Raw genomic sequence first — 26,948 nt, forward strand, 5'->3', positions numbered from 1 at the left:
TAACATCCGAAATACGTATCAGTATTATTACGTCTGTTATGCTTCGTATATTGAGCTGCACTGGTGAGCTGAATGCGAAACGTAAAACAATTGAGATTGACAAGATATTTATAATCTGCGGATTGCTCGTGCAGATCTTAAGATCTGTTTTCATTGAAGTTGTTGGACTACTGAGAACATACCTGAAACAGCTATAGATACAGAAGTGAGCAATGCTGTAGCACTTAAATATGAACAGCATACAAAAATAGACGTCAGCCGTTGTATTTCTTGCTGTAGCACAGTGTAGTCCCTAAGTACAATATTCCAAGGATTTCGTGGATCTTGCCATATCTCTTACGGATTTCCATAGTCTCAGAATGTACTCAGATGGTCCTAGATTTTTTTGCGTATGGGCGAAGTTAGATGTTTTATGATATTTAAACAAAAATTGAATGGAATTTGAAAATCTTTTTTTTCGCCAAAAAATTGGAATAACAGAAAGATCAGGAAATATTCTCACTCCCGAAAAAATTGGACAAGTTAAGAGAATAATCCTTGAGAAGCGATCAATGGCATCTGGATTGTTTTGTTACTCAGGAGTAAAAGGAGTTTTCATGAATGTGCACAATGAGATACCATCGCAAACTACCGGTGTTGAGTCTATTACGCTGGAATGCAAGAGAAATGCTTTATCTGCAAAGTAACATACCATTTAATAGTGGATTGTCTCAAACGGATCGTGTTCAATGATAAAATTCAAGATAATAATAAAGACATTTTGTCTCCCAGAAAACGTAATGTGGAATCAGACAAACTGATGACGTGTTTCATTGAATAACACTGGTGTAGTGGATTGCTCTGGTTTTGCACTTTCGAGCAGAAGTGCAATTTTTTGATGGTGTTTTATTTTCATTTCTGCTCGAAAGTGCAAAATCAGAGCATTCCACGCCACCAGTATTTTTCAATGGTAAACGCCATAAATTATACTTAGCTTAAAAGCCAGCGAGATGGAACTGATGAGCTCATATAAAAGATAGTAGCGCATGAGATAACAAAAGAGAAAACCTGTTTTAATTCACCTAGTGGTGTAATGATGCCGCATACGCACATACACACACATACACACACAGACATTTTGCGTACTCGACGAACTGAGTCGAATGGTATATGACACTCGGCCATCCGGGCTTCGGTTCAAAAGTCGGTTTTTACAGTGCTTACATAACCTTTCTATATATGAGAAAGGCAAAAAGGCGTCTGATAAGAACGTGTCGAATACATCAGAAGGTAATAAACGCTTTCGGATCGATAATACAGGAATGCAGATCACAGAGACCGAATGCTGCACCATAGGAGGCGCTAATAAAGATTCTAATGCACACGAATGGAATAATGTTCAAAGTAATGGATCGTTATCTGCTGCAGGTAAAAGCGTTACGTTGAAAATGGAAACAGATCTTGGGTTAACGAGAGAAGCGCTTTATGACGCCACGAATGGGAATGTGAATGTCGCGGTGAGTAACAGCTACGATGCATCGATGGTCTCGAAGAAGAATCTAAAGTAAAATAAAATTTTCGCCCAAAATAGCAACAATCATTGGTAAAAGATTTTATTAATGATTTAGAAGTGATTTTATTTCAAGAAGCTCAATTGAAACTTTCTGAATGGCTTCGATGTAATCTTGAACCACAACTATCTATTGACAACAACTGCAGTTGCGATTAGACAAAACATAAAATATGCTGAGTAATAATACCGTTTCTAATAGAAGAAACACTGTTTATTGGCATTTATGCTCATTCGGGGTCACAATATGAAAAGGAGAGAAATGATTTTTTCACAGATGATATTGCAATACATCTAACTAGAACTTTCAGAGAATTAGAAATAGGAAGGGATTTTAACAGTTTTTTTGAAAAAAGGGAGATAGTAACGGCAGTATGAATTACTATCATGGGTTGCAACATTTGGTCGATTGTGATTGACTTTCGGTTTATTGATGTTCTTTGAAAACCCTTACAATATGGGTGTTTTCGGGACGGATTTGATAAATAGTAAAACAGTAAAACAATGTTTAGGGTTGGCTGTCAAAAGGTGAGATAACCAAGTGCTCACAAGTTCCTATCTCATGCCTCCCCGTGAGTCTGTGATGACATTTGATCAATAGAACGGCGTCGATTGGGTGCTATCGCCTTCTGCATTAGTAGCAGAATGAGAGGGTGCGAATTGGTTTATATGTATGTAATAATTCATTTGAAACTCGAAAATTATTGAAAATCCTTCAAGTACGTCAAGTGTTTCGCCTTGACATCCTATTGCTGAAGTGTATTTAAACCCTTATTGTGATTTTGAATTGTCAACTTGCTTTCATGAAAACCGATTGCAATATTCCTTGCACACTTATATAAATTAACGCATGAAATATAACTTGTTGTTTGTAAATAATAATTGTTTTCTTTCTATAAGTGTTTTTTGAGTATCTACAAAAAGTATTCAGAAGTGTGCAATATCATACTATATTCCAAGGATGTAATTGGCCGGTTCAGAAGACTGAAGGTTTGGAAGATTTCGATTCGGCAAAGAACGTAACATTGAATGCAAACTCGAGTATTAATTAGATTAGAAAATGTTAATTATTCATACAAAACCGACTGCAAGAGATCGAAAGACTTTCTGTAATAATTGACTCCATTTAATGCATACATTTCATTTATACGGGGCTAGTGCTGTGTATAAGGAGTGTATCGATAAGTAGTCAGCAACATTCAAATAGTTATTACTCTGAAATGGCTTATTTTTTTTTGTAGCGTGTTTTGCGGTGACATGTTTGATCCGGAAACGCGAAAGAAAATTCTGCACACTTGGTGCTCAGAAAGTGGTGTCACGTACAACGAAATTGCAAAACGGGTGAAAGTGCATCACACCAGTGTCAAAAATATTATCGAGAAATTCGGTAAGACCCTTTCCATGAAGGATTTGCCCCGATCCGGTAGGAAAACGGGTCCCAGCCAGCCCGGCCGGGACTTAAAAGTGGTTGAGTACATCAGTAAACACCCATCGGCGTCGACGCGGGATTTGGCCAAGCAGTTCAACACCAGCATCGGGATGATTCAACGGATCAAAGTTCGGAACTCCCTGAAAACGTACAAGAAACAGAAGGTGCCGAAAAAGTCCTTGATACAGCAAGTTTAGGCCGAAACAAGAGCGCGAAAACTGTATAACCGGATTCTACAGAATAAAGACGGATGCATCTTGATCGACGACGAAACCTACGCCAAGGAAGACTCTCGAGCGCTGCCCGGACCGCAATATTATACGAAATCGGTGTATCAGGACCTGGAAGACGCTGACACCACGGTGGCGATGGAAAAGTTTGGGCAGAAGGTGTTGGTCTGGCAAGCAATTTGTACCTGTTGTTTGCGGTCGTCGATTTTCTTCACGAAGGGCACAATTAACGCCAAGGTGTACGAGGAAGAATGTTTAAAGAAGAGAATGCTGCCACTGTGCAGAAAGCATAAGGCTCCTCCTCTCTTCTGGCCGGATTTGGCTTCAGCCCCCTATGCCAACTCCGTTCTACAGTGGTTGTCAAAAAATAATGAACAATTCGTGGAAAAGGACATCAACCCACCGAACTACCCGAATCTTCGGCCAATTGAAAGGTATTGGGCAATTGTCAAGCGGCACTTTCGGAAGGAAGGTACAGTGTCCCAAAACATGCAGGAGTTAAAAAAAACTGGACAGCTGCCACCATGAAAGTCACAAAAGTAACTGTGCAGAATTTAATGAACAATGTCAAGTCCAAAGTGCAAGCGTTTCACTGAAACTAGGATTTTCTTCAATATAATCAATGAAATGCATAAAAGTGTAATTTTTTTACAATATATCGAATACTGATGTCAAAATATGTTTTTTTCGCTTTTCTATTCAATAATCAATGTTGCTAACTACTTTTCGATACACTCCTTACGTGTATACGAAATGGGTCATCGGAATTCGATTGAGTCAACACCTCCCTGAGTCCTAGACTAAAGTTATTTGCTTGCATAAACAAAATACATGGAAACATCTTTTTTTCTGATCACACACACATGAAAAAAATGTTTAGGGTTGCTCAAAAATTCAAGATGGCGACTTCCGGTTTGTTGATATTCTTTGAAAACACTTACAATATGGATTTAATGTGTAGCTGCCGGAAAACTATATTTGAGGTCGTTTCGAAATCCAAAATGGCGACATTCGCTTTATAGTTTTTTTTCGAAAACTTCTATAATTGGAATACTTTTGGAACGGATTTAATGATTAGATGCAAGAAAACAATATTGGAGGTTGTTCCGAAAATGCAAGAGACAACGAAGAATTCCTATAAACTTGACTCAAAACTTTTTATAAATTGTAAAGGTAATGCTAGTGTATGCCCAAACAAACTTTGTTGTTCTTATTCAAAATTCAAATGAAAGTTTTTAAAGAATCCTTTAGTAATATTTATTAAAACATGAGTTATATGAGTGAGACAGCATTACACCATTAGGTGGATTAAAATAGGTTTTTGTTTTTCAGTGACTGCCTTTCGCCTCCCCATCAATCTATTAATCATCACATCACTTAAGGCAGAGGGTTCAAAGTGATATTCGGGTAAACATTTCGGGATACGAGTTTTTAATGAAATACATTCTTTAAGGAATGTATTTTTTGACCATGAATAATTTTCGTGGGAGAAAACTTATTGCCCATGATATGAATCTTTTTGATCATAAAATCATAAACAATTATCTTGACTTGATGAGAAGCTAAAATCACAGCAGTGACGGATTTCTTTCCGTACAAGTTGTGTTCTTGGCCCACTTAGACAAAACCATGCGCATCTCCGACGCACCGTAGATGTTTCGTGCGAAATACGAATAAGATGGTATGATCAATACGCAAGTAAATCTTCAGCATCAAGAAACTGTTCCACAACTGATTGTATAAAATATGTTGGGAGGGAAAAGTGCCGCAAATCGAAAAAAAATGCTGAAAATTACCACAGTCACCGATTGTCCTTCTATAGCACATATCATTTCAATCCATCTAGCCTCGCAGTACAAGTGATCGGCTCTGCTCATAAGCACATTAATCTTCATTCATACACTAATTATTTCATCCGAAAATTAGAACCAGCACAAGAATTTCTCGTTTTTTCTCAGTCCACCCTATGAAGTCTATGAAACTCGTATTGATGTCCGGCATAAATAACGCCCCGAACGCTATCCGTTTCGCAAGAACGACCGAGGAAGAAAGAACAAGAAAATGCTGACACGATGTATGTCCTGTTTCCAACGGGAGAAAAAGTTTTCCATCGCCCACTGCCATACCACACAAGCATGATACGAAGCTGGGAGCTAGCGCTTATACTTGACTATCAAGTTCACCGTGATACAGCTTCTGCATTCAACATGACCATCTCAAGTAGAGAAGCAACCTGGGGTCATTGCTCTGTGCAATAAGACAGTTGAAACAAAAAACACTGCCATTCAAGTCGTTGAAATATCATTTCTGAGTAACAATAATTGGGTGCCTTAAGGCCGTCAAGTTATCTTTGGCAAAATAAAACAGCAAATTTATTTCTCCCCAGAACTCACAATGTTCTGACTTTTCAGACATAACAAAACTCCAGCCTGGGTCTTACACAGTAATAAACCATGATTGTTGACAGCACCTTGTTCGGATTCCGACAAAATTGTTCGAATACCCCTGGAACTCATGTGTATAGCCTTGATATTGTGCAAGCATGCGCAAACAGAAACACTCTGCCTTTGATCGAACATTCGATGTCTGAAATATAAAAAAAAATATTCAGTAACCAACATGTTGTTGCACTCAAGCAATGAAACTCTCATGTTACACCGTATCTTATCACGCAACAGCATCTTTTTAAGAGCTCACCTCTAACATCATATTGGAGCAAGATTTTTCGCCGATGCCATAAAATACCCATCGTCGCCATATTCCACTCTACCCGTAGTTAGAACAATCTTAATCAAAGCAACCTTATCCAATTACCACGGTAATCTCTTCGTCCGAGCCGATCCTTTCCGGTGAGTCGTCTTATGGTGAAACAAAACAAAACAAAACGACATTCCTTATAAATTCCGAAGCTTTGTCTCCCCCGAAATACTGTCGCAATCTTTTGTATGCCACCTGGTGTGCTTTCATGGCAACCACCAGCCGTTTAGACCCCGAACAAATAAATTGGCAGGGATAAATAAAACCGCACTTACCCTCCAAAACCACCAATCCATGTATGGCCCAGCCGTGGGGTGGGATTAAGGTCTGAACATGCTGTCAATTTGCTTCTGCGCTTCGGGTTTTTTTTCAGCTTCCGATGGTGGGCAGAACAACCATCTAGTTACCGTCACAATGATAATACCCCGAGAAAGTCATTTCACTGCCGGAGGCATCGTGGGAGTTCTACAGTGGATCGAAAAAGCATACTGTCGTTTGCTGCATACGGGGAAATGGATAACGGGTTCAGCAGTGGAACCGTACCCGAACAGATGCACATAACTAAATCATAACACAAGTACATCAACAGTTGATATGTATAACAAATTGTGTTATTTTGAGACATTTAAAAAATGAAAACAGTTGAAAGGTAAAACTTATGATAACAATATAATAACAAAATCATTTATGATGTTCTATTTTAATTTGAAAGACTCGTGGTAACGTTCATTAATTGAAAAAAATGAGTTCTTCCGTTGCTTTATATCGAACTATAATGATCAGAATTTTGAAAAACTAAACGAAGAAACCAGATCACTAAAAAAATTATTCATTTAATAAAAAAAAATCATTCAACAATTTTGGATTGAAACGATGCTAAAAGTTAGCTGGGATATAATTTTTCTGTGTTAAACTTACTATCTAATTTTTTACAACTATTTTTATAAATTCCTGCATTCGGACTTCTGTAGTTATATCAAATTCAGTAATAATTGTGATACAAACGTTTCGAAATCTGTTACGATTTTGTTCCCGCTAGAGTATTTTTTGTTATGATTTTTGTTATTTTAACAGCTTACCAGCCAAAAATATTTCAAAATTTGTTACAAAATATTTCTGAAATAAATTACTCCAGTTGTTATAATTCTGTTATTTCCATCTGGTCGGGTAATCATCGCACGGTCAGGCAGAAACTTTAGGAAATAGTTTATTCGATTTATAGTGGCGCTCTTCAGAAAAAAAACTAGTTTGTTACTGAAACGTAAAAGCGTTGTAGGAACGTGCCTTTTCAACTTAGAAAATTTACTGACCTATGACGAGTAGCCATCCAGTGGTTGAACTAAATTTAGGTTTATGTAGTTATTAAATAATCAGTCATGATATGTACCATTTTGATATAAACATAAAGCTTGAACCGATTTTTACCAGGACGTAAAAAATGGATTTATCTCGGCACCGTGTTGATGAAATAACAATATTGAGATATCAGAAAGACACCCGTTTAGTATATTTTAATAGATAAATGGCAAATTTTTTTTTTTTTTTTAAATAACTATTTATTGGAATATGAGTTAAAATTAAATTATTAAGATTTAAATTGGGTGTTCAGCCACAAGTGGTGACTTTTCAGCCCTTTTATATATATATATATATATATATATATATATGATTTGGTTATTACCATGAAGACATCATTTGCTTCCGCAATTCTGAGATTTTTGTGTAGGGAAAATTCTAAACCTACTTGTATTGTGTAATGGGGAAAAGGAACTTATATACTAACTTACTAACTAATACAGAGAGCGAATCGATTCAATTGAAGATTGTTTCGATTTTTGTCGGAATTTGCTTATAATATTATGTGACATTACATCTAATGGTTCTATATTTGTGAGTCTGTGTAACTCATTTGTATTAAACCAGGGAGGACGCTTCAGAATCATTTTCAGAATTTTATTCTGAATCCTTTGAAGCGTTTTCTTCCTGGTGGAACAACAGCTTGACCAAATTGGTACCGCATAAAGCATGGCTGGTCTGAAAATTTGTTTATAAATTAACAATTTGTTTTTTAGACAGAGCTTAGAATTTCTGTTTATAAGAGGATATAAACATTTAATATATTTATTACACTTTGCCTGGATTCCTTCAATGTGATCCTTGAAAGTGAGTTTTTTGTCATACGTTAAACCTAAGTATTTAGCTTGATCAGACCATGTCAATTCCAAGCCATTCAATTTGAGAATGTGATTATTGTTTGGTTTAAGAAAAGAAGCTCTTGGCTTGTGAGGAAAGATAATTAATTGCGTTTTTGCTGCATTTGGTTTAATTTTCCATTTTGACAGATAATCACTGAAAATATTTAAACTTCTTTGTAGGCGACTGCAGATCACTCTTAGATTTCTACCTGTGGCTAACAGACTTGTGTCGTCACAGAATAGCGATTTCTGACAACCAACGGGTAGATTTGGAAGATCAGAAGTGAAAATATTATACAAGATTGGAGCTACACTCGAACCCTGCGGAACACCGGCTCGTACGGGTAGCAATTCAGATTTACAATTCTGATAGCTAACCTGAAGAGTACGATCAGTTAAATAATTTTGAATCATTTTGATCAAATAAATAGGAAACTGGAAATCAGACATTTTTGCTATTAAACCTTTGTGCCAAACACTGTCGAATGCTTTTTCTATGTCTAGAAGAGCAACTCCAGTGGATAACCCAGAAGATTTATTTGATTTTATCATGTTCGTTACTCTGACAAGTTGATGAGTAGTTGAATGTTCATGACGAAATCCAAACTGCTCTGGTAAAAAAATTGAATTCTCATTTATATGAGTCATCATTCTCAACAAGATAATTTTTTCAAAAAGTTTACTGATAGAAGATAGTAAGCTAATTGGGCGATAACTTGATGTTTCTGCTGGGTTTTTATCAGGTTTTAGGATAGGAATTACTTTAGCGTTTTTCCATCTTTTTGGGAAGTAAGCTAATGAAAAACACTTGTTGAAAATTTTAACCAGGAGTCTCAAGGCAACATCGGGAAGATTTTTAATAAGAATATTAAAAATTTCATCATTACCAGGAGCCTTCATGTTTTTGAGTTTCCTAATAATTGATTTAATTTCATCAAAATTCGTCTCAATAATGTCATCGTGTGATAACACTTGGGTTGAAATATGATCATATTTCAGTGAGACTTCATTTTCAATAGGACTCACAACGTTTAAACTAAAATTGTGGACACTCTCGAACTGCTGAGCAAGTTTTTGAGCTTTTTCACCATTTGTAAGAAGTATTTGATTTCCTTCCTTGAGAGCAGGAATTGGTTTCTGAGGTTTCTTAAGAACCTTAGAAAGTTTCCAGAAAGGTTTAGAATATGGTTTAATTTGTTCAACTTCTTTAGCGAAATTTTCATTTCGCAAAAGAGTAAATCTATGTTTAATTTCTTTTTGTAAATCCTTAACTATGTTTTTCATAGCAGGATCACGAGAACGTTGATATTGTCGTCGACGAACATTCTTCAACCGAATGAGCAGTTGAAGATTGTCATCGATGATAGGAGAATTTAATTTAGTTTGAGCTTTGGGAACTGAAAGATTTCTAGCTTCGATAATATAATGATTCAAATTATCAATTGCTGTGTCAATGTCCGCAGAATTTTCTAAAATAGTTTCATGATCCACATGATTTTCAATGTGAGATCTGTAATCCAACCAATTAGCTCTATGATAGTTGAAAATAGAACTAATTGGATTAATTATAGCTTCGTTGGAAAGTCTGAATGTTACAGGAAGATGATCTGAGTCAAAGTCAGCATGAGTAATCGGTTCACTACAAATGTGACTTTGATCTGTTAGAACCAGATCAATTGTAGACGGGTTTTTCACGGAAGAGAAACAAGTAGGATTACTGGGATGAAGAACTGTGAAGTAACCAGCTGAGAGTTGATTATGAAGTATTTTACCATTACTGTTATTTTGCCTACAATTCCACTGGACATGCTTAGCATTTAAGTCCCCTATTACGAAAAATTTCGATCGATATCTTGTAAGTTTTTGCAAATCGCCTTTAAAGAAATTTATTTGTTCGCCGGTGCATTGGAATGGCAAATATGCGATATGCGATGAAATAAATTCCATGAATGGTTTCAACTTCGATTCCCAAGCTTTGAATAACTTTAGTATTGAAAGAAGGTAAAATTCGATGTTTAATTTGCCGTTGGACAAAAATGGCAACTCCACCACCCATTCCAGTAAACCTGTCAAATCGATGAACCACATAATGTGGATTACTTTTCAATTTGACATTTGGTTTAAGAAAAGTTTCTGTCACAATGGCAATATGAATTTTGTGAACTTTGAGAAAATTATAAAATTCATCTTCACTCGATTTCAAAGATCGAGCATTCCAATTTAAAATAAATGGCAAAATAATTATTTCAATTTCATGTTGATAAAATCCTAAACTTTTCATCGAATACCACTCACCATATTTTGGTTAACCTGAGCGCCCATTTTGTTTTACCATCGTTTTATTCCTGTCGCATCCCGAATCACCTTTCCACTTCTTTTCATGTTCTGTTTGGCAATTGCCCAATATTTCGCAATTGGGCGGAATTAAAAGCAGTTTGGCAATCTGAAACTTTTTCTGGTACGACTAAGTCCAAACTATGTGGCAACAAAAGCCCGAACATGTATTTTATGTTGTACTTGATACGAGGTTTTTTCATAACATAATTAGTAACGAAACAGTTATTTAAGTTTCCATTCACCACATCTTTCTTCCATATTAAAGTAATTATCATTTAGAAGCTATCGTTTCTTAATTCAAGCAAATATTGTATCATAGCTATGCTTTTAACATAGTTATTAGTTGGAAATAAGTTTATTTGACGTTTCGAAACCGAACACAGAAGCGTATGTGCAAATCGTTACCGTGAATTGATGTAACGGTAACATAGATACAACTAGTTTGTATCATACAATTCAAGCATTAATTCAAATGGCTCTCGATTCATATTATTACGATACGTTACGTTATTCATCTATTACTAATTATTTATTAATTTTTAGTTAGTTTGACGTAAAGTCGCCATAATTTAGTTCATTTTTTACAATGACTGAGTGGAAACATATATTGAAATGAATGAAAAATTTACAGAAAAGATATTTTTTTAGAAAAAGATACGCTCAGAGACAATATGTCACTTGTCACTAGTCAAAACTGCGCTTTTTGAGTCTCACACGAGGTTAGATGTAAGTGACAATCACTCAATTTTGTTGCTACAAACTGTTAACAAATAAGCTCCAGTATCAAATTTTTTTTTGTTTACGTGAGTAGTTCCATGTGAAATCGAAGAACGATTTAATTTTGTATATTTTGACTGGCTCAGATTTTACTATCAAACCCTAGTTTCGAACGAAGCTACCCATACTGTTATATACCATTCGACTCAGCTCTACGAGATTGGACAATGCCTTTGTGTGTATGTAACTACACTTTAAAAAATAACCTTTCTATATGAGAAAGGCAAATTTTATTTAAAAATTGGCAGCTTTTGACAATATCGGTCACAATTGATTTTGAAAACTAAAAGTTCCAAATTTAGATACTTTATCGTAATACCGATCAAATGAGTCATGGTTTGAAAGAATTCGTCCACGATTTACGGAGGTATCGATTTTGTCGCCATATCCTAATAGTTGGGGTTTTGAGAGAAGCACGATGAAATGACGCTTGGAATCAAAATTAGACACGATTCTCGATACAATTGTTTCTCAGTGATTCAGTTAAAATACAATACTCTTCAGCATAGTATTTTAGATTGGTTTGTTTTTAGCACGGTTGTACAATTGAAAAAAAAGGTAGCATTACAATGCTAAATGGATGAGGCACGCTTTTAAAACACGAGATAATGTAAAATTCCTAGCTTCTTGCCGATAGCCTTCCGGATAAGACAGATCCGGATTTCGAAGGTACGTGCATGAAATTATCCTACGGTTCTGCTGTTCTTCTGAATCCGTCTTCGCAACGATTGCCAAACTACTACTGTCACTTACACAATGTAAACATTGATGTACACTCCGAATCGCTTCGTAACAAAGCTCTAGATATTTTTCGTAGGTCTTTATTTTCGATATAAAGGAGCTAGTTCCAAATACGGAAAATAAAACCATACTAACCGTATTCATATTTTATACATTTATAGCTCGACCAATTCACAACAGATTTTCGATATCATAACACCTAACACATGGATCAATAAGTCCCGAGACTAAAGCAGAGATGGCGCTCGTAGTGAACCAGTAACCACGTCATTCTAGAGTACTAACCTTTGCTTGAAACGGATCAAAATTTTAAGTCGATCCGACCAGAAACAGCTGAGTTATCGAGGTTGGAGTAAAGTCGTTTTGTAGTTTGTTTTAAAAATGGAAAAAACCGAGTTTCGTGTTTCGATAAAACATTGGTTTTTAATGGGTAAAAACACCGTCCAAGCGAAACAATGGATTGATAAATGTTATCCGGACTCTTGTCCATCAAAAGCAACGATTTGTCGGTGGTTCGCCGAGTTTAAACGTGGTCGTACCGATACAAATGACGCGAAACGCTCGGGTAGACCTGTGGAAGCCGTTGCACCGGAAAATGTGAGTGAAGTGACAAAAATTATAATGAAAGATCGTAAAGTGAAGCTCCGTGAGATTGCTGAGATGACATAGATATCATATGGAAGTGTATTTACTATCCTTCATGAAAAATTGAGCATGAAAAAGGTTTTTTCCAAGTGGGTGCCGCGATTGCTTTCGATGGAACAAAAACAGCAACGAGTCGATGATTCAGAAAGCAGGCGAAATTGAACGAATTGGGCTTTGATCTGCTTCTCCACCCCCATACTCGCCAGATTTAGCCCCCAGTGACTACTGGCTCTTTGTTGATCTTAAAAAAATGCTCCAGGGAAAAAGATTTGGCTCAAATGAGGAGGTAAAGGCACAAATCTCCAAATATCAAGGGGAACGTGCCATTTGAGCCAATTTGTTCTGATTCTGATAGTCTCGGGACTTATTGATCCATGTGTTACATATAAAGAGTCCCATAAACCCTGAAGGGCAATATTTCAAGAGCATCTGCGGAACATGCTGGTGGTATCTAATTGGCTATCCTGAACCTTCTCCATCGCGACTGAGGTAGTATTGCCGCTCAGAAGAACGGTGTTATCATTGGATGCAGGGTATTTCACCGGATTAAAAATTAACTTGTTTAGCTGCCGAAAGGAAAATTGTACAGCCAATAAGAAGTTTACCCAATACTACAGAAACTGAGAAATTCGTACGCTAACTTCGTGAATCATGTTGAATATTGTATGAGCTTAAAAGTTTTCCACTTTCCAGTGATCGTTTTACACTTTGCTGGTGCACTAGTAATGATTATGGAATCAATTTGCGCTGAAAGGAATACGTACACAACACAGAACTCTCCAGCTTATCACTCTGTTGATTAAGAAATGAAACGTCTGCTACGGCAACGGCGGTGACGACGCTGGTTAGGACAGGGATAACGAAACTGTGCAAATATGTCAAACATTTATTTTATTACTTTGTCAAAACGGATCTTACAATCCTCGTGTCATATTTAGTCCCAGTCGTGATGAGATGGCAAACGCAGATTAATATGATAGAATGTCCCATAAGTCACCGACCTACCCATTCATGACAGGACAGTGCAAATACATTTCTGTAACCCGGAATAAGCTGTAACTTGGCAGCAAAGCAAAATGTTAAACTCGAATACGAATTCGCTGTAACATAAAGCCCCGTGCATTTTCCGCCTATCGTCAGCCAAATGACGGGTGCTATTTCAGGTGTGGCACACATTAAATAGTCATGTATGGATACAAACTGGAACCGGGTTGGGTTCTTGGAAAAAGCGTCCTCCAATTACCGGGGGAACCAAAAAAAAAAATGACGTATCTTACAGTTTCCTGTGTGCTTTGATAAACTTATTGCCGGCATATGCAAGATAACTGTACTAAGTAAACAGCGTAAAACAAACTCTTGCATTAATATTTCGATGAGATATATCCTCTTCAATATGATGAATTCCTATTAACACAAATAATCGGCAATATGATTTCATACATATTGTAAATACAATCCAGGCAGCTGACAAACTCGAGAAATTTATTCAAAGTAAGATATAAATTTTCGAAATTTGATCAATGTAAATTTATTCGTTGCAGCCAGTAACAGGCGGTATTAATTAAATTGCCCTTTCAATGGATTTGCAACGACCCAATATCTCTGGCGAGTTGTGTCGTTGTTGCCACCAACCACCATCATGACCACCCAGTCGCCATCGTCACCGCCGGTATCACCAGCGCCTGATGACGACGAGGAAGTACCATCTCGTGTGAGTAACCATTTTGGTGCACCCATTTAATGGTCCAGGAATATGCCTGGCATTCATGCAGGCACTGGTTATGAATTTTATTACGATTCTTCCCACGGATTCCTGACGAAAATGAGGTTTCATTCACACAACCCACAGCCGCTAGGAGGGGGTGGGAATTAGGGCAACATTGCTGTAGCATGACGGCGGAAATTTGCATGGATTGCACTAACATGGGAAAGGGGATAGCGCAAACATGCTTAGTATTGGAAAGTTATTTTAGTTGGAATAGGCATAGTTTGGATAGTTGCTATCACGATCTATTTGCTAAATTTGGTAATTTTGTTTCGAAGGATACACTCCCAGAGCCCGCTGGAAAGCTGACTAGTGCGTCTGTGAAACATCATTTCTAATAATAGAATAATGAGAAATTGTACAAACGAGCGTCGGTTAAATCACTGGTCAAAATTCTATCCAATCGAATCAACTTGATGTACTGTGATGCGTGACATGATTAATTACATTGCATTGCGGTGCCTTATGATGATTGTAATGGTGTGTTTCACATTGATACCGTTCATGTTTTCTGCTGATTGATAATTTTTAACGTTTAGGCTCTTCAGTGCGTCAGTAGTTTATGTTGAACTGCTATCGTCACCTCACGGTACAACATAAACCGTTGAGCAGACGTAAATCTAATGCTATTTGAAAAGCACTTTTGTGTGCACACACGAAATGTTCCTCGGAATTTGACTTGAAATTATTTACAATTTGAAAAAGTTATGACAAGGCTTATTTGCGACAAAATCTGGATAGATTATATCTGAAATAAAACAAATTTGCTGTTAGTTCAATCCAAGATGCATTTTTCATTCGCTTACCAACTTTTGAGTTTACTCCAGCCATTAGGGTCTGTGCATACTTCTCTGCAACCGATTCAGCTGATTTTGTCCAAGATTTTCCAAAATTTCCTACAGTTGTATCTTGTTGTTTATATTGAGAAAGTTTACTCTTCGCGAGAGCCCAATACCGCTCGATAGATAACAAATCATGGCCGTTAGGTTAAATCGCCTTTTTCGATACAACATAGACTCAATTCGCATTGTACCATTTCAAAACATCTTTGGGATAGTGGCAAGATGCCAAATCGGCCCAAAATAACGATGTGAGTGTCACGGCTGCGTTGGAATTGTAACAATCTCTTCTTTAGGCATTTTCCACGGTATACGGTGTTAACCGTTCCGGTAGAGATGAAACTTAGGCTTGCTCGACCACAGCTGCATATTGCCTACCAGAACAAATATTTTTTTGAAAACTTGACCTTTTTCTTTACTCTGAAATGCTCTTTTACGCCGTTCCGTTGCATGGCAGTAAAAAATATACATTCCAGTTTCATCGTGCATTCCCAAGTAACAATTCGAATGCCTTATGGTTCTGATTATAATTTATAAGAGTTTTGTAATTGATTCTGCAAGCACTACCAGTTTTTTAACAAGTATAATAAGTGCCTCTTCTGAAAAGTAATATGTCATAATAGTTTTTAAAGTTTCTCCTAGCCAAAATAAGTACATTGCTTTTACTCACAACTCGTATTCTACAAAAAAACTGTTTTCATATCCCTAGTGGTGTAATTATGCCCTTCTCATATTACTTATGTTTTCAAAAATATCACTAAAAGATTCTGGCAAGATATTTTTTTAAAGCTTGAATAAAATCATAAACTTTCTTTGGTATAAACAACCATCACCTTTTCAATTTGTAAACAGTTATGTCTAGTTAATATAGATTTGAATGTGGCAGAAAGTATGGACGCACTTTGTTTTCGCTGTAAATAATTCACAAGTGTTAGATATTCAAATTTTATTCGATATATTGATAATATTAGACTACAACAACAGAATATTATTCTCAACATTTGCTACTTAGCCATTGTAGACTAGCTGACGCACCTTCTTACAAACGTTCCTTATTAAATTCCGTACATACTTCGTGGCGACAAGTTTTGACACTTTTTTCCAATCTTTTTCGAACTGTTGAATGGGTTCGGCTGCCGAAACATGTTTCCTAAGATGTGCCTTCATTAATGCCCAAAATTCCTCAATTGGTCGAAGTTGTGGGCAATTTGACGGATTCATGTCTTTTGGGACGAAAGTAACATTATTGGTAGCATACCATTCTACCGTTGATTTCGAGTAGTGGCAAGAAGCAAGATCTGGCCAGAAGACAACAGGATCCTTGCTGTTTCGAATCATGGGTAGAAGTCGTTTTTGTAAACATTTCTTGATGTATATTTCGCTGTTCATTGAATCAGTGGAGATGAAGGGTTTCGAAATCTTACCGCAGCTACAAATTGCTTGCCAGACCATAGCTTTCTTACCAAATTGTTTTCTCGGACTGGTTTAACACTTGACCTTCTCGCACCGTATAATATTGTGGTCCCGGCAAGGATTTGTAATCGAGTTTCACGTAGGTTTCATCGTCCATGATTATGAAGTTCAAATTTCCATCAAGAATCGTATTGTACAGCTTTCGAGCCCTCGGCCTGATCGATGCTTCTTGTTTCGGACTACGTTTTGGTTGTTTCTGTTTCTTATAGGTTCGAAGACTCAAACGTTCTTTAGCACGAAGAACATTTGACTTCGAAGTGCCCACTTTTTTACCACATCCCGAACTGAAACCTCCTTCTTTTGCTCGAACGCCTTCAGTATACGTTTATCCATCTGAGGGTTAGCAGGACCTTTTTTTCGACCCGTTTTCGGTTTATCCTCAAAGATGTTATCCTCACCGAACTCCCTGATTGCATTTCGCACGGCTTTTTCACTTACTCCTTCCATTTTTACTATCTTTCTCAGTGACAGTCCGCGTTCTGTGCTCCATTTATACACCATTTTTCGACGTTGTTCTGCTGAAAGTCCACGCATTTCGAAACAAACTAATGAAAACGAATAAACAACTGCACAAGTGGTTAGAGAAGAGTGTAAACAACAGGACGCAGCCATAAAAATTGACAGACTCTGAACCATTGCGAAATGGCAGCGGTAGCTCTTCATAGCACATATAGCACAGATACAGACTCGAATTATTTTTACTATGAGTTCCTACTATTTTTGCTTTTAGTTCCTGCTTTGTTATCATTTTTACTATTCGTTCCTGCAAATCTAAGGTTTTACTTACAATCTCAGGATCAGTTCGTTTTCACATCTCATCCAAGTCAGTCGTTAAACAAAACCGTTTTTATTATTTTTATTTAAACCGTTTACGCTCAAACAAAACCGCTTACGTTCGGGACGGAAGAAACCAAGTAGGGGAAAGCGCCCTTTCTGGCCAAAACGTCCCCCACCTTTTTCAAAGCATTCAAGGCTTTTCTAAACAAAGGTTTTATCACTAACACTATCTTTCCGTAACATCTTTCTGCTATGCAAGTTTGGCAGTTGTTTGCAGAAAAAATTGAAAAAAACTGAAAATATCATTAGGCAGGTTTTCGATGTAAAGTTTAGCATTGACTAAACAAGCATTTTAACCATGTAAAACGTCTAATGGTCGGTTGCTACTTAGTAAGTAACTTTTAGCAGTGATAATGTCTCTATTTGCAGTATAAAAATCTAGAAAAACAAAGCCATTTCTTTGATATACGAATTTTCTCATAACAGTCACTCTACGGACATTATGCCCCACCTTCGATTCAACAGTATGCTTCGAGTTAAAATATTATTTTAAAATTTTATAACGGTAAAAGTAGTGTTGGGAGGATCAAACATGTGGGTTTCCAATTGTAATTAATTGATTATGCAATTGATTTCTGATGCAAAAAATACCTTTTTTATCTGCTTTTCTTCTATACCGACCTTTCAAGGGGCATATTGCATCATTGTTGTGGGGCATACAACTGATTTGTTGTGAGGCATATTATACGGTTGCTGGGGCATTATGCCAACGGCAAGCGAAAAAACTGAGAATGTGGTCGTTTTGTAAAATGTAATTGTATCAATCAATCCTCATCACTTCTACCGAAATCATTGAAAATTATGTTCCTCAGACGAATTGCAAAGAAATACATACATTCTCGAAGAAAATATATCAGTAAATTTAGAAATCTCTAAAAGTTTTCTTGAGGGGGAATATTATTACACTTTACCCTACAGTATTGTGTAGTGAACAATAGAACGATCTCGAAATGAGTGAACCAAACGAACAAAAGCTACCGCCAGTACGAAAGAAAACAACTATTGTTGACTTCAGACAGTGCAAAATTCGACCTTCGATACGAGAATGAATTCGACCTTCGATACGAGGGTTTGCTTAAGCAGAAAATGCATCTTGACATTAAACGTGTGCGTTTACTTCAATGCAATAAGTCCAATAATGTTGTTTATATTCAGTTCTATAAAGAGTTGGATACAATTCAATTCGCAAAAGACAATAATAATGTGCACTATGTGGAGCATGAAAATATCAAGTACAATATTCCAGTATATATGGAGGATAGTGCTATAGAAGTGCGTGTGCATGATCTTCACTCAAGCGTCACCGATTCTTATATTCGCAAAACTATGTCCCACTACGGAGAGATTCTCTCTATCGAAAAAGAAAAGTGGAAGAATTTTTTCCCCGGTATTCTGAATGGCGTACGTTTGTTACGCATGCGTTTAAGGAGGCCTATACCTTCTTATGTGACATTCGGTCAGGATACAAGAATCCCGTGCAAATCGCTTGTTACCTATGATAACCAGATGACCACATGTCAATATTGCCAAAAAGCTGTTCACTACGGTAAGCCATGTGATAAACTGGACAAGGAGACCACTACACCAAAGGACACGGTTCTTCCTTCACATCAACCCTAAACAACCACAGTACACCTGTGACAGCCACCAACAACAATGAAACATCCCCTTCAACGAAACCATCAGTATCCCCTATAGAACAAAGTACACCAGCTGCAGTTAACAACTTATCCTCCTACTGCTTGATTAGAATCTTCAAGAAAAAAACATCAGTTTGTTTAGAAAAATGTTCCAAACAAACTGATATTTTTTTTTGACTTTCCACGCAACGGCTACGAAGTAAACTGCTTTTGCGTGTTTTTTTTTGTTTTTTGTAAATAGCCCCAATTCTGTTGATGAGTGCTACACCAGTGGTATAGGTGCAGAAAAAGTGTAGCACTGGTGTAGTGAAATTGGTAAAAACGAATGGTTTCAGTGCAGATTTCGCTACACCAGTGTAGTGCAATTTAAAAATGAAAACGACATTAGTAAATGCGTTTGTCGAAATTTCGAAAAAAAACTGTTAGCTTCTGCCGAAATTCAGTTGCTTGGCACTACGCAGTTATTTTCTGACGAAATATTTCGGAGAAAATTTTCGGTGGTCATAAGAAAAAATGCAATTACTCCAAAAGGGATCAGGGTCATTTCGCCGAAAGCCATTTCGCCGAAAGCCGTTTCGCCGAAAGGGTCATTTCGCCGATTCCTGCAATTGTCTTAATATTATAATTGGAATTGATTTTAAATAAAAACAAATGAATGATAATACGCCAACGCCCGTTTTGTTGACCTACAATTATACTTCTTGAATAAATATTGATTCTTGTACACTTGAATAAAGATTGATTCATGAACTTCAAAGCGGGGTTCCCAAGAAAACTTGTTGACTATTAGGCACTAAGCATCAAAGCAATTGTATAGGTGTATCTACCAAGCGAATGTATGTGGTATTTTTCGTTTACTAAGTGAAAAAATATCAAATGCGGCTTCGCCACATCGATTTGATTCGTGTGCTGTCCGACCTCGCTACCGTTCGTTCGGACCTAACTAAAGCAAAGAAACCTAGCTTTGAGTAGACCGGGCAATCGAGGAGGTTACAGGTTTGTATGCAAGAGGCCGCCGCTTCCGACGGCGGGTCGGCGGCCAACTCAGCCGGCGTCGCCTCGGCGAAACGAACTATTCGGCGAAACGACTTTCGGTGAAATGCCGTTCGGCGAAACGACTTTCGGCGAAATGCCGTTCGGCGAAACGACTTTCGGCGAAATGGCTTTCGGCGAAGTATTATCTACGTACATTGTCTACAATTGTACGTACTCGAATCATAAATAATGCAATTTATATTTTTTGTGTTTATACGGAAATGAAATGAAATCTTGATCTTGATCAATTGAATGTTTACAATTAAAAAAACGAATTCTTTGTTCACTTTCAATTGCTGAAGGCTCAGTAAGTCATAAATTTTTGCCGAACAGACAATAAACTTTTTGCTGACAATTTCGGTAATTACCAAGAATCCGCAATTTTATCCTTTGCCGAGATGACTACAGAGTACTGTGTAGAGCGGTGCAAATCACGGCAATTATTTTGACGAGATTCGCGAAAAAAAAGTGTGTGGAATTGAGCCTCATCTTTGAACCATTCTTATTTAACAGCATTTAATCCCCATACTAGAAAAAAAACTGGTGGCGCTTAATAATTCCCATTTCATTAGAACGTTAAATCATGACTCAAGGTAACTGTTCAGTACATTCTTCTTGTAAATTTGGTGGAATTGAAATTACTTACCGATCTGTGGAACATCGTACTGCCGCTGGCCGCGTGCACTGCGCAACATCAGCTGGCTTGCCATGCCATGCGGGATGGGCGGCAGACCGCCATTGCTGCCGCCGCCACTGCTGCCGCTGCTGCTGCTGATGCTGCTGCCGCTACTGCTGGAACCATCATTCATCATTGGTCCACCACCATCACCTATTCCGCCGTCCATGGAACTGCCCGATGGTCTACCATTGTTAATGTTACTATGGGACGATCGTTTGTTGTTGGGATTTCGCTGGAAATCTTTGTCGCTGGCCAAATCGTTGTTGTCACCTTCAGCGTCTGACGTTTGCTGCTGCAGCGATGATTGCTGATGAACGGAGCGTATATTGTAGTTGGTCTGTACACCGAAAAGTTCCTGCAGACCCCGAGGTTGAACTAGTGGACCGACCGGGTGATGTACCGGTGGTGGACTCAGTTCGGGCAGTTCGTTACTGGTTAGATGATTGATTACGACCCCATGTGGAACTCCGGCAGATACTCCACCGATCGTGTGTAGCTGCTGCTGCTGCTGTTGTTGTTGCATCGCACTGAGATGATATGATTTCGAGTGCAATTGCGGGGGACCGGCAGGAATGCTGTTCTCGGCCAACAGTGCGGACATGTCATCCAGTTCCTCTAGCAGCTGGGCGGCGGGTGGAGGTGGTGGTGGCGCCTTTATGTAGGCATCGCGTGCCATGTGCAGCGAGTACGTGCTGGATAGCACACTCATGTAGGCCAGGATAGGTAAGATCTCACGGAACATCTTTCTGATAATTCTATGTACAGTTTTTAGTCGGTTCAAAGATCGTCGCGTGGGCGAGAGTTTTAACGGGGCCTGGTTTTTTCGGGGGATGGTTTGAGTGAAAATTGCGAAAAACCGAACACACACACGAATGACCTTGCGTGTGCGCCCAACGGACAACGGACAAACCACCGAATCACACGCACACGTAACAAGTTAATCAACAGGTTCAAATCCCCAAACCGAATGGGGGGGAGTTTCACGGTAGCTACTGTAACGGTTAGAAGTCAAATCCTACGAAGTAACTGCGGGTTTTTTCCAACCTTCTTGGATAAAACGTTTGTCCCATACCAACGAATATCCGTACAAAAGCTACACATCAACCACCCAAAGAAGGTCTATTTTTAGCACACTGGCGTGAATCCTTGTTGCTTGCTCTCAGTCCTTTTTCGATATCGATTATGAAATTCGTTATCCCGAGTTCTTCACTTCAACTTCAGCGAAATGATTTTGTCGAATTCCGTTTTAGAGTTACACTTTCGAGCACGGTTATCATCAAAGATTTAATCAGATTACTATTCGTTTAGGGAACCATTTCACTCAATTTGGGCTTGTTTTCCGTGTTTTTTCTCTTGTTTATTAGTGTACAAAAGTAGACACAGTGGTTTTTCAGCCTGCTCTTGATTCGAGTTTTTCGCTTCCCTACTGCTTTCTGTTTCGTTCTTTCCCGAACAACACGTACAATTTCGCCTGGTAAACTCACTCACAGCTCCTAGAACTACGGTATGGGATCAAAAATCGGAAACTGTCGCTATAATCCGAACTGTTTTTAGAGTTGTTTTTCCACTTGTTTTATTCACTTGTTTTCACAGCACTTTCACCACCGATTCCAGACAACACTAATTCCCGTAATGTTTCAAACTATCCGATTGTGAGATGAACGTTGTACAGTTTGTCGGTGGAACTCCGGAAACTCTAGTTCCGGCGGATTGGCGGTCTGGGGCACGTTTGGCGTCGAGATCCTAATCACCAGCTATTTTTAAAACATTCTTCCAGGAATTCTCACCTTCTCGCTCTACCTCCGGGCGATTCGTTCAATACCGCACCACAAACACACACGCACACACCTCGGAACTGTTTTGTCACAAGGATTACTAGTTGTAGTTGTTGTTGGTTTGGCCGTTGGCTCTTGGATCCGTTCAGTTTGAGTAGTGGCTGCTGGTTACAGTGATGACGATGAGGGGGTAAGTTGGACCACCCTGGGAGGCCGCTTTGGCCATGACGCGCGTTCGGGGACTGTGTAAAACACACCAACTGCCTCGTCAAGAGATGAAACGCGAATGAGCAAGCGGAATTCCGAATCACTTTTTCCTGGTCTACTGCTGCTGCTGCTGCTGCTACTCTGGCCGCTGCTGGTGAGCTTCCGACACGAACTTTCGACGATTTCCAGGGTAGCTACTGGTTTGTGAGTGGGGTGGATTCAGCACCCTCCGGATGTCTAAGGTATTCTTCCTCCTGCAACCTACGGACGCTAGTTCCAACATCATACACCATACCGAATAAGAACGAAAGAGAGAGAGAGAGAGAGAGAGAGTGAGAGAGAAAAAGAGAAAGAGGGACACAAATCACCGAAGCTAGACTTTGAAGCGAGCGTGGTCGTCATATTCGGGTTGTCCGGAATGCGCAAGTTCACCGTTTTTCATTCAGGATCCCGACAGGACGACAAACCGACGTCGTGTTGTTTCACGACGACGAATAAAGTGACGAAACCAACGTCGACAGCGGCTCGGAACGCATCGTAATCGTTACTTGGCTGGTGTGGTTTGGTTTGCCGTCGACGTCACAAAACAGCCGGGGGAAGCAAATACTACTGTTTCAGAAAATCCTCCTGCCCAAAACTCCCCCTCCTTCCCGCTCCATCTTCAATCCAATCGTGGGATAGGCCGGGCAATGGAAAAACCAATGGGTGGAAGATTTTTTGGGGGAGGAAAAGCTCACTAGCTCAAGTGACGCTGCAGTGGTGCCCGCTGAATTTCCGCCTGTTAGAGTACTGGGTTTATTTTTATCGTGTTCATTTCATTCTTGAAACCAGGGTCTCGATGGGGGACTCGCCAAAGAATGACGCAAGTATTTTTCGCAGGGCCCAATACCATGCCTGATTCCGGAAAACACACGATGACTGGTAAACTGATTGCGAAACAAAAAAAAGGCACGTTTGTTGACTCTTCTATGTTGATCCACTCTGTTCTGAAAGTCCCGTACCTCTGCTATTGAATCCAGGGAAAAGTACTTTCGGCGGTTCATGTTCGGTGAGAAAAAAATGCCACCGAAGTTACTGACGCGTTCGATCAGCCTCTTGCCAGCTTGTTCAAAAGAAACTCACCGAGCAGAATTCTGTTATTGAATTATCAGTTTTTTTTTCGTTGGATCGATTTATCTTCTTATCGCTTCTTTATTTATATGGAAAGGTTTCTTACTCATATAGTCAAGCAACTCAATCACAGCGAAACCCGACTACCTATCCGAGGCATAGAGTATGTGTATGTATGTTTATCTGTGTGTCAGTGCGACTGACTGTGTGTTTTAGACGTGAATACATCTTACTGTGCGCCTTTTTAAAATTCGCTTGTTGTACTTAACGCATCAACATAATTCCTTCTCCATGCCTTCAGAAATAAGCTCAGTAATTAATGATTGAATTTTCAACAGTGTGATACAACCAAAACCTACTCAAAAATTAGGTTTCCTCAAATTTTTGGAAACAATGAAGAAAACTCTCGCTTGCTTTTCTTTCTCGTACCCGAGCTATCAGCTTCTGAATACTGGAACTGGAATTGGGAACTGAATTTTGGATTGGATTCTGGCACAGAATTCAGAATTTAGTTCAAGAATTCAATTCGAAAACTTTTACATCTGGACATTGAAACTAAATTCTTGATCTTAGCTCCGAACCTTAATCTTGGAACTGACTTCCGAACCAAAATTTAATTACTGAATTTATTTTTTGAGTTTACTTCTTGAATTCAGATTCCAAATTTGGATGCTGCATACAGAAAATAAATTCGGGACATGCATTGTAGAACTAAAATTTGGAACTGAATTCTGTTTCTTCATTCTGGTTCGGAATTCAAGTTCTAGAATCGAATTTGGAACCTGGATTCGAAAAATAATTCTAGAACTAAAATCAAAACTGCATTCTTGATTTGGATTCTGACTTGAATTTTACAACTGAATTCTGGTTTTACAGGTTCCGAATGTAGGTTCTGGTGAACCGAAATGCCAGGCTAAAAATTTCAAATATCTTCAAACAGAATTGCAAAAGTCTGTATATCCGAAAAAATCTGCAGTTAGCAAGTATGTCTTTATTTCTCTATAAAGTATGATACACTAAACTGACTTGGCGAGCAAAAAAATCCTGTTTTAATCCACCTAGTAGTGTAATGATGCCTTTCTCATATGAATCATACTATCTTATATAACACTGAGGCAATTTTCAAAATAATTTTCTTCGGTTCTTAAAAGAATAACCGAAATCGGTGCGTTTGACAGTCTACTGATAAAAAACTATCAATTTGAGAAGATTTGAGGTCGATTTAGAAAACTTTTTACGGGTTTTCCCCCTTTTCAGTGATGGTATAAAATTTTTAACTCACTTTACCCTATTTTTCCGGATCCGGATGAAGTTTAGGAATTTCGTATGGGACCACAGGACCTTTCATTTGAACCTAAGTTTGTGAAAATCGGTCGCGCCATCTATGAGAAAAGTTAGAACACATATATGTATTTTTGTGCACATTTTACTGCATAACTCCTTAACAGGAAGTCGAATCGAAAAAATATTCAGGAATTTTGTATGAGGCCACAATACCTTTCATTTGAATCTGAGTTTGTGAAAATCGGTTCAGCCATTTCCGAAGAAAGTTTGTTGCATTTATTTTCACAATTTTTTGCACATTTTACCCCATAATTCCGGAACCAGAAGTCCGATCAAAGAATATTCAGGAATTTTATATGGGACCACAAGACTTTTCGTTTGAATCTAAGTTTGTGAAAATCGGCTCCGCCATCTCCTAGAAAATTTAGTGCAAAACGTTACATACACACAAACATTTTGCGTACTCGACGAACTGAGTCGAATGGTATATGACACTCAGTTGGTCGAGTACGCAAAATGTCTGTGTGTATGTGCGTATGTGTGTATGTAACGTTATCTTGCACTAACTTTTCTCGAAGATGTCTGAACCGATTTTCACAAACATAGATTCGAATGAAAGGTCTCCAGAATATTATTTGGGTCCGACTTCCGGTTCCGGAATTATGGGCTAAAATGTGCAAAAATTGTGAAAATAAGTGCACTAACTTTTCTCAGAGATGGCTAAACCGATTTTCACAAACTTAGATTCAAATGATAGGTCTTAATACCACAGTATTATATATGAGAAAGGCATCATTACATTACTAGGTGGATTAAAAGAGATTTTTTATTATTATGAACGGTTTACATCGATATTTGCTCCATTTTTTCCAATACGTAAAATGGTTCGAATTTCCCCACGATTTTTCAAAAGAACAAAATCAAAAATTTTACAATACTTATATCTTTGAAAAAAAAATCGAATTGTTAAATTCTGCATATCGTAAAACGTGGTATATTTCTTGTACTTTCTTTATTTTTAGGGATTTTGAAAATTGTGATTTTTGAGTGAGCAATCAATCAGCAATGAGCGAGTATCCCCTATATACTACCCGAGTATACTTTCCCCAATTCAGTTTTCATTTGTGTTATTTATATATTCATTTATTTATTGATAGTACAAATTTGTTCAGTTCGTTTTTAAAAGACGGCTCTGGCTGTTAATATTCAGTTCATTGTTTTAATGTGAACCACATTTTTGTTTTCAATACAGGGGTGCAAATTAGAAACTCAATAAAAATTATTAATATTATGTCACCATTTGATTGGATATATTTCTACGTATTGATTCAAATGTTCATAGCTTGTTTTTTAATTGTATATCATTGAAATGTTGAATCATAGCTAGCAGTGTCCTATTTGGTCTGCAAAAAATCTCCGGCATACCGGATTTCCCTGCCATAGACGACGGTTTTGAAGGAGTAAGCGATATATCAAAGGGAAAGCATCGCTCTGATTGGTCAAGCGATGCAAAGGCGAAGCTGTTGGAAGCACGCGAAACTATAAATATAAGAAAAATTATAGCTAACGTTTCAGTCCTACGTGTAGCATGCTAGAGGTAGGTTGTTGCTAAACAGCAAGACAAAAAGTGCCATAAAACGTTTT

General features: G+C 38.1%; 1 protein-coding gene across 1 annotated transcript in view; it reads right to left on the reverse strand.

The window, feature by feature from the left end:
- The window catches only part of LOC131435630 (uncharacterized), a 180,405-nt gene extending 157,405 nt beyond the window's left edge, over positions 1 to 23,000 (reverse strand). Inside the window, exon 1 of the mRNA XM_058603720.1 lies at positions 20,896 to 23,000. Within this exon, the coding sequence (XP_058459703.1) occupies positions 20,896 to 21,670 (775 nt within the window). The 5' untranslated portion in view covers positions 21,671 to 23,000. The remainder of the gene's footprint in view (positions 1 to 20,895) is intronic.
- Positions 23,001 to 26,948: the final 3,948 nt, after the last annotated feature.

The sequence above is a fragment of the Malaya genurostris genome, chromosome 3 (genome assembly GCF_030247185.1).
Source record: "Malaya genurostris strain Urasoe2022 chromosome 3, Malgen_1.1, whole genome shotgun sequence".
Lineage (NCBI taxonomy): Eukaryota > Metazoa > Arthropoda > Insecta > Diptera > Culicidae > Malaya > Malaya genurostris.